The sequence below is a fragment of the Schistocerca cancellata genome, chromosome 5 (genome assembly GCF_023864275.1).
Source record: "Schistocerca cancellata isolate TAMUIC-IGC-003103 chromosome 5, iqSchCanc2.1, whole genome shotgun sequence".
Classification (NCBI taxonomy): Eukaryota; Metazoa; Arthropoda; class Insecta; order Orthoptera; family Acrididae; genus Schistocerca; species Schistocerca cancellata.
Window position 1 is genome coordinate 396923785 of NC_064630.1, and position 12938 is coordinate 396936722.

At 44.4% G+C, this 12938-nt stretch overlaps 1 protein-coding gene across 1 annotated transcript in view; it reads right to left on the reverse strand.

Moving 5' to 3' along the window:
* Positions 1-12938, reverse strand: part of LOC126187863 (DNA polymerase epsilon catalytic subunit 1) — a 332843-nt gene that overhangs the window by 74449 nt on the left and 245456 nt on the right. Inside the window, exon 29 of the mRNA XM_049929181.1 lies at positions 3010-3213. Within this exon, the coding sequence (XP_049785138.1) occupies positions 3010-3213 (204 nt within the window). The remainder of the gene's footprint in view (positions 1-3009; positions 3214-12938) is intronic.

The following is a 12938-nucleotide window of genomic DNA, read 5'->3' on the forward strand; positions in this document are numbered from 1 at the left end:
GGTTGTTGCCTGATGCCGCCCATAGGCACGGCCCACCAGCTGCCTGCCACCCACCAGTGTTACCCACCTATACTCCGATTAAAATAAGTTTGTGATTGACATTTCAGGAAGTCGAGTAGCAGAGGCCAGCTCTTTCTCTAGCACCATGTGTTCACTGTGTTGCCCATTATGCAGACAGGACGTCTACCACATGTGGTTGCTCAGTTGAAACACTACCCTCCATCACTGCTATCTGTCAATAACAAAGTTTTTTTTAATTGGAGTATATCACTGCTGTAGCCTGACCCACCAGTACCCTGCCAGCCAAGCTGGCCATGCTGTCATCTACACTGTTCACTGCCAACCTGTAGCCGTAGCCAACAACGCCAGTATCATGCTGCCCTCGGTTGGGCAGTACAGTCTTGCTTCATACTGCAACTGTGTGGCCCAAAGGCTGCCCCTTCACCATTGCAGTCTGCAGCTGCGTGTTCATCTTTGGGCTGCTATAACTGGGGCTTGTCACTGTTGGAACCAGCAGTCTGCTGCTGGGTCCACACCACATTTCTGCAGCTATGCCAAATAAACCAGCACCCCACCACTAATGTGCTGAATAAATCAGCCCCCTATGTTTGTAGGCAGTCAATAGGAGGTTCAGAGAGGGATTATATGGTTGTTGCTGGCTGCATCCAGTGGAGCAGTGGACAATAGAGCCATTCTCTTGTACTACAGCTTCCAGAATGAGGTTGAAGGCTTCCTGTACTAAGATCATACATAAGCAAAAACCAGGCTCTAACTGGCTACCATCCAAAATAGCTTCAGAACATATGATACTCATATAATATTAATGGCCAACATCTTTGGTGTGTTTGTTCAGGGCAGATTCCTCACTACAGGCTTCTTTGATTTGTCGGTTGAGTGCAACTCAGGAATCTCTAAACTAACGTGTAAGACTCACACTGAGAACACCAGACACTTTCATCATAGGTATCTACTCCCTGCATACATTTGCTTGAGTGATGAGATGCTGCAGCTATGTGAATATTGCAAGGCCTCATGCTTGGAGGGGCCCTCAGCCTAATATTATACACTACATATAATGCTGATGCTGAAACTTCTGTACATATACTCAACTACCACATTTCTGCAGGGTACCTGCCATATACTAGTTTGAGCTGACGTACTACTTCATGACAGACTAAAAAATGTCCGCATTACACATTTGGTTCTGAGGATAGAACAAGTGACAAACATTTTATATGACTGCCACAATGTTCAATCTGTACTGATCACCACTGGTACAACTAGAGCTGGACTAGTGTGTGATCATCTGATAAATAAGATAAAACACACTGTCTTAGAATCTGTATTGGAGGTATGTCCTTAACACCAAGCAGCTGCTCTCATGAAGGCAGCAACTTCGTTTCAGCACAATTTCCGGCAGGCTAATTTATGTTGTGAAAAATTAGGACTCTGGACATAGAAAGGATAATGCAAGTGCCAGTTCATTTTGAAGAACATAAGAAAAAAAAAGTGTTGGTGTCATTTGTGAATGAACTATCCGGCCGTCACCTGATGGTGATTTATAGAGGGGGAGAAAAAAAGAAACACAGAAATCTTAATAGTTGATCCTGAATATGCGTACACTGTTAATGTATGTGTACGACCAAGTATTTCTTTTATTAGAAAATTGTGCAGTTTGACCAAACTGCCGAACACCCCCTCTCCCTTTCAGTAACAGAACAAGCAAGTATTGGAATTACATGTTACACCAAAGTAATAAGACATATGTATGTATCCGGATCCCACTCCAGCTACTGCCAGGTCTGGGAGCTGACAAGTCCTCTCCGTTTGGCTCGGTCCTCCCACCACTTTTCTTCCTCCACTTGCTGTCAGGTCACATCTCTCCTTTCCACAAATATTCTCACCCCTGTTTTCCACCGTGTTCTTTGGTGCCCTCTACGCCTTTTCCCATCCATCTTTAATTCTTCCATAATTTTGGGAAGTCTCTCCCCATGCATCCTCTTAACATGCCCGTACCATCTTAATCTCTTTTTTTCAATTTCTTCTCTCATATTTTCTTGTTTAAGGTCCTTTCTAATATCTACATTCCTTACTCTGTCCATTCTTGTTTTTCCCTTAACTGCTCCGTGAAATTTCATTTCCCCTGCTTCCAGTCTGCTCCAGTCCCTTTCTGTCATTGTCCATGTTTCTCCCCCATAGGTAACAATGGGGAAGTAATAACTCTTATACATAAGGAGTTTTGCTTTTTCTGAAACTTCCTTATTCCAAATCAGGTGTTTTATTGTTTTATACAACTTGCCTCCCTTCTGTAACCTCTTATAATTCTGTTGGTTATTCTTCCATCACTAGATATTTCACTCCCTAAATAAGTGAAACTGTCTATCAGTTTGAGGAGTTCTCCATTCAAAATAATCTTCCCATTGATCTCTTTGTCTCTTCCAAATACTATTACCTCACTCTTATCTTTATTTTAGTCCATACCTTTTTATTATTTCCTTCCACAAATCAAGTTGTACCTGTACATCTACCTCTATAATGCCCCATATTACCATATCATTTGCAAAAGTCTTTCTCTTATACTATATCTTTAACGGCCCTATTCATTCCCTCCATCACAACATTAAAAAGTGCAGGAGAAAAAATACATCCTCATTTAAGTTTTTGTCTTATTTAGAAGTATTCAGAGTTCCCCAATAAGACATAATGACATGATAAAAAATACAGGATAATGATTACAACCATTCACACTTCTGGGAGTATAAAGAACTGAGGGTTCACTTAATTTCTTGGTGCAGTATTTACAGCATTAAAACTGTTGTCCAATATTTTATCTATATACAACAGCTTCAGAACGTTTACTAGCTAACTTGCTTTATTTGAATAACATAAGAAATAATGACTTTAGAATTTTTCTTCACAACACATTAACAACACAACTCTACCAGAATTCGATGAATGAAATTGCAATCAGACAGCTTAACATTAAAAAAAAAACATAAACTCACTCACTGGATCCAGCCACATGAGATACTCCCAACACTGCTGATACGAAATTTCAATGCTGTGGAAGAGTTCTTTATTTCTGATGCTCTGGACAACAAATTCAACATAGCCAATAGCATCTTCAATGTTTCTTTTCTTGGTGCATATAATGATCTTGTTGAAATTTGCATACACGATCACTGACCCCAGTCTCTTAAACTCTGCTACGAGCTGTAGACACAAAGCAGAACAAAATACATAATGTAAACAATAAAGGAAAAGTTCATGTATAAAAATGCCAAATATATTTTTCCCACAATTTGAATTAATACTCAATGAAAATAATCAGTTTTTGAAAACAAAATATAATTGTATAGATAAAAAAATCTACTCACCGAGTGGCGGCAGGAGAATGCACATATGAAAAGTTATTACGTATGCAAGCTTTCGGAGCTAGTGGCTCCTCCTTTTGGCATAAGGGTTGAAGGGGAAGGATAAGGGCGAAGGAAAATGACTGCTGCATCAGAGATAACTTACAGGATGGGATGAGAAGAAATCCTGTCAGTAAGTCACTGGCTCTGAAAGCTTGCATACACAATACCTTTTATATGTGTATTTTTCTGCCATAGCTTGATGAATTAATTACTCAAATATTTATTAGTCAAATGAATTTAAATTAGTATATTACTGATTGACAATTTTTATCGCTTTTTGTAGAGCTCTTGTTAAGCTGACTAGGTAGTTGGCTGTACAAATACAGGTGCACTGACAGGGGTAGGATGGTCATTTCGACAGTGGAGGTGACAGATTGACAGAATTAAGTGCAGCTGCTTGGATATGGTGAGCTTGCCATGCATGCTAAGCATGTTCATGATGACTGAATGGAGGAAAACCCAGTGCAGAAAACTAACTGGTGAAATCACAATGGCTGCAAATAAATGCATTTTATTTTGATGAGCCTGTTTGTTTTGTTTAAGGGCGCAAAGACAACTGGGGTCATATGCATCCAACTCACAACTACAGAACAAAGAGACAGAGAAGAGTTAAAAAACGACTATATGTCAATCCCTACTAATGTAAGAGAAGACAGCTAAAAACAGGGACATGGAGAAAGTGCTACCAAAGACACCATACAGAAACGGAGGTCCAAAACTAAAAATTAAATGGCCTTCACCATATTGCTACGACAGATAAAAAGTAAAACGCAGTCGATGGCCCGCACGGGAACGTAAAAGGTTAAAAAATGGGCATTCCGTCAGGTAATGGAAGACAGTTAAAACTTGGGCGCAATGTGAACAAAGTGGTGGGGGAGCAGCACTTAGCAGATGATGATGGCTAAAAAGGCAGTGCCCAATATGCAACCCAGCTAAAATGACCTAGTCCCGGTGGGAGGGCCGACAGGAGGTCATCCAAGCCACTGGGAGAGGCTTAATAATGCAGAGCTTATTCCCATGAAGGGAGGACCAATGGCGATGCCAAAGTGAGACTACCACCTGACAGATGGCAACACGGAGATCATTGGAGGGAATATAGGAACTAGTGGGCTGAGGTAGGAGGACTGCAGCCTTTTTTCCTGGCAGACCAACATGACCAGAAACCCACATAAACATCACAGTGAGCAAGTAACTGTTTTCCTGGACCCGTTGCACTATGTATAGCGCACATAGAGTTTGAAGGGTGCCGAGAGAGTCTAAGCAAAGGACACAACTGAAAAGTCAGTATTGTCAGGTGTACCCCGTGGTCTGATACGGGGCAAAGAGCTCAGTTGTAAATACTCAGCAGTGTGTTGCAAGCCAATACTGAAAAACGTTGGCACCAATTATGAAGGCACACCTGACACCACGGTCAGTCCGAGAGCCATCAGTGTACACAAAGATACTATCGTGAAGTTCTATGTGAAGGTCATGAAACTGAAGGCGATAGAGTGAGGCTGGGGTAGTGTCCTTAGGAAGCGAATGAAGGCCAAGGTTAACACTGGCTGCTTCATGAAGCCAAGGTGGTGAAGGGTTAACACCCACCAGGAAAGTTGCAGGGAGTACGAAGTTAAGCCGCCGGAGCAAGTGCTGAAAGTGGACTCCAGGAGGTAACAGAGAAGAGGGATGCGCCCCATATTGGTGATCAAAGGAATCATCGAAGCAGGAGGCATACATGGGTGGCCACACATAGCAGACGAATGGCATGTGTACCTGCCGAGGAGAAAGTCACGGCGATAGGACAGTGGTAATTCAGCAGCTGCAGCAAACAGACTCTCAATAGGGCTATATAAAAGGTGCCAGGGCCAAATGGATGCCACAATGGTGGATAGCATTGAGACAGAGTAAGGAGGGACGGACGTGCAGACGCATAAACAAAACACCCATAGTCAAGTTTCGAATGGACAAGGGACCGGTACAACTAGAGGAAGTACCATTGAAGATACGTAGGACATTGAGGGACTGTGTACAGTGGGCTGCCAGGTAAGACACTTGGGAGGACCAAGAGTGTTTCTTATCAAGCATGAGCTTTTCAACGAACGGAACAGCCTGTAAAGACGATCAAGAAATCACTGAAGACGTCACTCAGTGAGACAGGTGCGTGAAGAACTGTGATAGATGGCCAAAACGTCATCAAAAATGGAGCTGGAGATGCCCGGTGGTAGACAGGCCATTATAGGGTTAATGGTGATAGCAAAGAGGACAGCACTCAGGATGGAACCCTGAGGCACACCGGTTTCCTACATAAATGTGTCCGACAAGGCAGAACACATTCGCACCTTGAACACAGGGTCTTTTAAAAATTCCCTAAGGAAACAGGGCAAGCGGCCACAGAAGCTCCACGTGTAAAGAGTATGTAGGATACCTGTTCTCCAGCAGGTGTCGTAGGCCTTCTCCAAATTGAAAAACACAGGCACAGTCTGGGATTTCCACAGAAAACCATTCATGAAATGGGTGGACCTAGTAACAAAATCGTCAACTGCAGAATGGTATGCTCGATATCCACACTTTGCAGTCGTTAGTGAATTGCGAGAGTCGAGCCACCATACCAGCCGGGCACGAATCGTTCCATCACCTTGCAAACACAGCAGGTGAGAGAGATGGGGCAATAGCTAGAAGAAAGCTTTTTGTCCTTACTGGGCTTAGGAATGGATATGATGGTGGCTTCATGCCAACATCAGGGAAACATGCCCTCTGTCCAGATGCAGTTGTACACATTAAACAGAAAGTGCTTGCCCACAAAAGAAAGGTGCTGTACCATCTGAATGTGGACAGCACCTGGCCCTGAGGCGCACGATTAGGATGAACTGAGAGCGTGATTTAGATCCCTCATAGTAAAAGCGGCATTGTAGCACTCACGATTCTGAGAAGAGAAGGGTATCGCCCGAGCCTCCTCCGCTCATTTCTGATGGAGGAAGGCAGGGTGATAGTGGGATGAGCTCGAAATTTCCACAAAGTGGTGGCCCAAGGTGTTGGAGATAGCAATAGGGTCCATGATGGCATCGGCTGCTACTGTCAGGCCGGAAATTGGCGAATGGATCTTGTTCCCAGAGAGCCATCGGAGGTTGATCCACATGACAGAGGAACGGGTGCAACTGTTAAAAGAACTAGTGAATGAAATCGAGCTAGCTTTTTTTGTATCCCAAAGAATGTGACGACACTCTGGATGCATCTGTTCATAATGAATGTAATTTGGCATCATAAGATGATAGTTAAAAACACGGAGAGCACGTTTCGTGGCGCGAACAGCGTCGTGGCATGCCTCAGTCCACCAAGGAACTGGGACATGGCATGGTAAAGAGGAAGTGTGACGAATGGAACGTTCTGCAGCAGTAAAGATAATGTTTGTGAGATATTCCACCTGGTCATTACAACTGAGGAAATCTTGTTCTTTGAAGGTTGCCAGGGAGGAGTAAAGCCGCCAGTCAGCCTTAGTAACCTGCCATTTGGGTGTGCATGCAGGTGGGGTAGGAATAGCACGTGGGAAATGGTCACTCAAGTAGGTGTCAGAATGAAAGGACCACTCAAGATGATGGACAAGCTGGGAAGTGCAGAAGGACAGGTCCAAATGGGAATAGGTGTGTGAGGATTTGGAAAGGAATGTAGGTGCTCCAGTGTTAAGGTAGAAGAGGTTGAGTTGATTACGAAGATCAGCCAAGAGGGTACCTCTCCGACAGGTTCTGGGAGAACCCCAAATGGGATGATGCACACTAAAGTCACAGAGTTGCAGAAATGGGGGAACAGCTGCCCAATAAGCTGAGGGAAGTCTGCCCTAGTGACATCAAATGATGGAGGGACATAAATAGTACAGAGGTAAAAAGTTAGGTGAGGAAGGAAAAGGCGAACTGCGACAGCTTGATGGCTAGTCATGGAGATGGGTTGACTATGAGTGTCATCCTGTATGAGCAGCACGACACCCTCATGACATGGAATGCTGACCTCAGGGGGAAGTTCGAAACAAACCGGGAAGAAATGTGAAAGCTTAAAGTGGTCGTGAGGATGCAATTTTGTTTACTGAAGGCAGAGTACAAGAGGATGCTGCGATGGTAAAAGCAGTTGTAAATCCTCTTTGTGGGACCGAAGGCTGCAAACGTTCCATTGGAGGAGAGTCATGATGAGGAAGAAATGAAGGAGTGTCACCTTGGCGACTGCCGAGTGACAGCCTGCGCAGACTCGCTGCCACAGGGCACAGAAGCAGGAGGATCCTGCTCCTTGAGGTCCACAGAAGCATCAGCTTGTTTGTGCTGTCAGTCTGTGGAGTCCACCACAGGAAAATTGTTGGTGGTGCGCACTGGTGACACAGAGGCCGGCCGGACTAAGCTATCACGTGGCAACACCGTTGAAGGGGATCTTCAAGTCAGCGAAGGCGAAGAACGTTTGCCTTTGTTGGACTTCTTTGAGCATTTCGGATTAGCAGAGTAAGACTCAGATGTTGTTTGGCTGGAGGGATGTAGGAAGTCTTCATGGGAGTACTCCTTCTGTCCTTTCTGGCCTAACGGTTGTGTAGCTCGTGGCTTTGCCCTGTGAGGGGAGAGTTTGATGGCTGGACGAGGGGATTGCAATGCTACCTTGACACTGGGTGATTTCACAACCTTAGAGCTGAATCTGAGGTCACAAGTCTGTGTGGCCATGTCCTTCATGGAACGAGAGGTAACAAGAACAGAACTATAAGTGTCAGATGAGAGAATGCAAGGTTCGTGACTAGCCAATAACTTGCGAGGGACTGGATAAAGCACTTTTTCCTTTACTTGGATCTCCTGGACAGTCTGCTCATCAAGATACACGGGACAATCCTGAGAGGAGGCGGCATGGCTGCCATTGCAGATTGCAGTTTCTAGAGCGGGGAGAAGAAGGCAGACAATCACCCTCGTGTGCATCCCTAACACAGGTTACACATTTACCTGCGTGCTGACAAGACATTCTAGCGTGGTTGAAACGATGACACTGGTAGCAGCGCATCGGGTTCAGAATGTATGGTCGGACTGTGATAATTTCATAGCCTGTTTTGATCTTGGACAAAAGCACCACTCTATCAAAGGTGAGAAAAAGACTGTGCATGGGCACTAACGAGTAATCTACCTTTTTCATCACCCAATGGAGGGTGATGATACCCTGATCAGACAGATATGATTGGTTTTCGGCCTCATTCAGACTGTCAGGCAGCCTAGTGTAAATAGCACCATGGGAAGAATTCAGAGTTCTATGGGCGTTGAAATAAACAGGATAGCCGTGGAGAAGTGAGGCAGTAAGCTTTTGTTGTGTTTGTGAATCAGAAGTAGTCTCCAAAAGCAAAGTGCCATTCTGTAAATGAGAGCAGGGTTTCAAAGGGCCAGCAATTGCATCAACACCTTTCTGAATAATAAACAGATTTACCGTTGCGAAGGACTGACTGTCTTCAGTACATGAAATCATGAGGAACCGTGGTGCAGCCGGAAGGGTCTTTGAATCATTAGGCTCATTCCGTTTACATTTCGTAAATATTGACTGTGAAGAGGATTGGCCCATTGTGTGAAAATCCCCTACGATTACCAGCATCTCCAATGGTGTGGTCCTTACAACTGGGGGCGCCCTTCACAAGGGGGCACAACCGCCTTAGGTGATTGTTCACACTTCAGGACACACCTCCTGAGCACCGGACCGAGGGACCAATCAGCTATTTGGGAAAGTAGAAGGTCAGGCAATCACCCCTCCCTGGGCCTGGCCTTTACCAGGGGTATGTGCGAACCCTACCTGTTGACCCAGGGCTGGGAACTATGCATTTACCAGTCACCTCTTGCATGTCAGACATATGGGCCAGCCGTCAGAAGAGCACAGGGAGGAAGAAGAAAAAGAGAAATCTCAAATGCCGAAGTGGAGGAATGACAGGAGAAGGGAAACAAAGAAAGGAAAAGGGAATGAAAAAGAGTAGTGACACTTCTTATGTCAGCAACGGTCTAAGCGGAACATTCCCAATAAACCCCACACATGATCCCAAAGGGAGGTGAAAAAGGATAGCAAGAGGACAGACATGCAGCATGGACGGGGAAAGATGCTGCAAAGGCTGGGACCAAGCACTAACCCACCAAAGAGTGGCGAGCCCCCTGAGGCGTTTGATGAGCCTCATTTAAGTAAAGGTAGCCTTATGTAGAGATTATTTGGTCCAGTGTGCCGGCCAGCCTGTGGATGGTTTTTAAGCCGGTTTTCCACCAGCCTTGGTGAATGCGGACTGGTTCCCCTTATTCCACCTCAGTTACACTATGTCAAAAACTGCTGCGCAAACACTCTCTCCACGTACGCATCCACCATAATTACTCTACCACACAAACATTTGGGATAACGCTCTTCTGGTCTGAGGTGTTCCCGGGGGTGAGGTAGGGGTGTCCACTGGGGGCTGAACCACAATAACCCTGGGTTCGGTGTGGGGCGGCGGTAGGGTGGGTGGAATGCTGTGGCCTGTTGTGGGGTTGTGAACCACTGAGGGCTACGGCAGCATGAAGCCTCTCCGTCGTTTCTAGGTTCCCGGTTCAATACAGATATACGCATGACTGTTTACATTTTGTGAAGATTACAATCAGAGAAATGGCCATTGAAGAGATTATGAGGAGAGGATGGCTATGAAAATATTTACACAGCACTTTGACTTTTCATATTTAATTTGTGAATACTTGAAGCCAATCATTCCATACTTGGACATCTGTAGAGCTATAATTTGAACATATTCAAAGACTGCATGTAAACATTACAGGGAAATGTGACAATCTGAGCCATTATGAGCACAGGCTCATCTCGAGTCTTCTACTATTAAGTTACAGATGAAAGCTGAGGAAATTCTCTATTACATAAATGCTGTTTTTGTTCTACCTGTAATACATTTCCATAACTAAGTGGTAAGTGTGTTGGACTGCTATTTGGAGGACCAATGTTCAATTTCTGGTACTGACAGGGATTTTTTCTTTGTGGGACGATTGGAACAGAGCACACTCAGCCTCAAGTTACCAGCCGAGGAGCTTCTCGAGCGAGAAGTAGCAGCTCCAAGCTTTGGGAAGCCGACAAAGGCTGGGAGAGCGGTGTGCTGATCCCATGGCCCTTTGTACCACATCCAAAGGAGGCCACTGGCAAAGGTTGACACTGTAACCGTTCGGTACAGAATAACCCATCATGGCCAGTAGATAGACCTTTAACTTATTCTGCTGGTCTGTAAAGCACAAAATTTGCATATTATAGAAAATTTTCTCAACAAAATGGCGCACCAGTTCCAAGATTTCTCTTACATAATTTTACTTTGCACGGAAAGTGACTGAAACGTATCCAAGAAGGAATTTTCAAAAAAATGTACTTGTCTCCTCACACTGTTGTTTCATTAACATGTGTTTAATTACACTCTTATCTTATTAAAACTAAATATACATCAAAAGATTATGAACTAAAACTTATTTTCATTATGTAGAAAGGCATGGTTTTGTTTTTGACACTTCATATTTTCCTGGACTGTACAGAATTTGCAATCATTGGGCTTTTTATGCCATAAGATTTTTGGTTTGCAACGTGGATGATGCTGACTTCTTGCCTCAATTTTTCAATTGACTACCAAGTAGCCATCTTCATGTGACATTTATGACTGAAGATTACTAGTGCATGTTGCTTTGTTTATATCAATAATTGGCTTCAAACCCAGTTATTTCTTCAGTTTGTTCACAAAGACATAGTTTTACACCTACTGCTTTCCCAGCAATAGCTAATTTAATTAGTCTGACTGTTTAGTTTTAACTTAGCAAACGCAATAAAACATAGAAATGCACAATAATAGTAAACTCCAGTTATGAAACTCACCTAAAGATGGTTGCTTTGGTTGTTTGCTGTACCACACTGACCACATATTGGCACAAAAGTGCGAGTCTGAAGAGTGTATTGGAGCCACACACAAGATCACGAGGGATGTTGTCACTATAATAATTCAACAAGGTCGATGCAAGGTTACGAGGTAGGTTAGCTCGACGAAGCAGTGGACTCAGTGGCACGCCACAAACCAATGCGGCAAGGGGCGAGCCAGATTTCCACAGTGGCAGCGGTGTTTCAGGATACGTGACTGGTAGTAGCACATATGTACAACAAGAATGCCATTACCAGCTGTAAGTACTGGTCATTATGCAATGAAATTATTGTTAGTCTCACAGCTCTACCAGACCAAAAGGGGCTGCACTGGGTGACACTGCCACATTGGACTGCCAGTAAAAGTCACTGGTCTGAGGTAAGGAGGAGCAACAGCAAGTTCATCCTGGATTTAGCAACACAGCATAGCAGGCTACTGCAGATCTACTTCAACCCAGGGACAGTAGATCACTCCCCATGCACACCAACCATCTCTGACCATCCCAGGACAAGTGTCTCATCGTGCCGGGCTTCTCTGACGGTGACACAAGACAATATGCTGCCAGGAGCAACAGCAGATACGGCATTGTCAAGTATAAGTGTTACTGGCAGGGAAGCCTCACTGCCAGCTTACACAACGAGGCCAGCAGCGCACGGCAGAGACTCCACGTCAGCATTGAGGTGCATGCAACGAGCCAGCCCAGCAGGACACAGTGCTCAGCAGATCACTGACCCACTGTGCTAAATAGTGCAGATGCTTCAACAAAGAACTTGTTACCTTTGCAGCCGCCTATCACTGGAGCCTCCTAGGCTCCTACCTCACCTCCACCACCCACTTGCACCATCCTGGTTCATAGCTGCCCCTCCTTGCAGGGGGGGGGGGGGGGGGAGAGGCTATACTGCCGAAATCATATGAAATACTCATTACAGCAAGATACATACTGTTCTTATTTTCCCAGTACTTTTAGTGAAGAAGATGGTGGTAAAATACAATAACAAATATGAAAGTACAGTGTGGATACTTTAATGTAGCAGTTTTAGGTGGGGCTGTTTTAAACTATGGTGGCTTAAGATACCTGTAGAGGTAGGGCCAGTACTACCTTGTTTATGGTGCTGCCAAACTCAGCATGTAACTGCAGTAGCCATTACCAAATATTTAATGTACTTAGCCACGTTTTGTGTTGTAAGAGGCTACTCTAGCTCTGTCAAGAGACTACGAAACATTCGGCATTCTCTATCACTGGGTACCAGTTCTGTTTTTGTACAAATCCAGACCTAAAATGCAGACTGCCAGTCTTGCAAAAGGAAGGTGGGGCTCGTTCCCTCAGCACATCTCCTCTCTCCCCAGTGATCGAAGTTCTCATTTGTTTACACTTGTAGCTGACTGCCACCTAAAGTGCCCGCACTACATTAGTTAAGATAGTTTTGACTATCTTCAGTTTGCAAAATGTATTACTTCTTGTTAAAGTCAACAGACAAAAAGACTAGTTGATAACATTTGTAAATTACCGATTTGTTCCCATTAACAAATGACATTACAAGCTAGCTGAACTATTATCTATGGAAAATGAAAGACACTAAATGGGGGGAAGACATGTAGTGTTGTCCAATTTACTGTCTTTCATTTACATATGG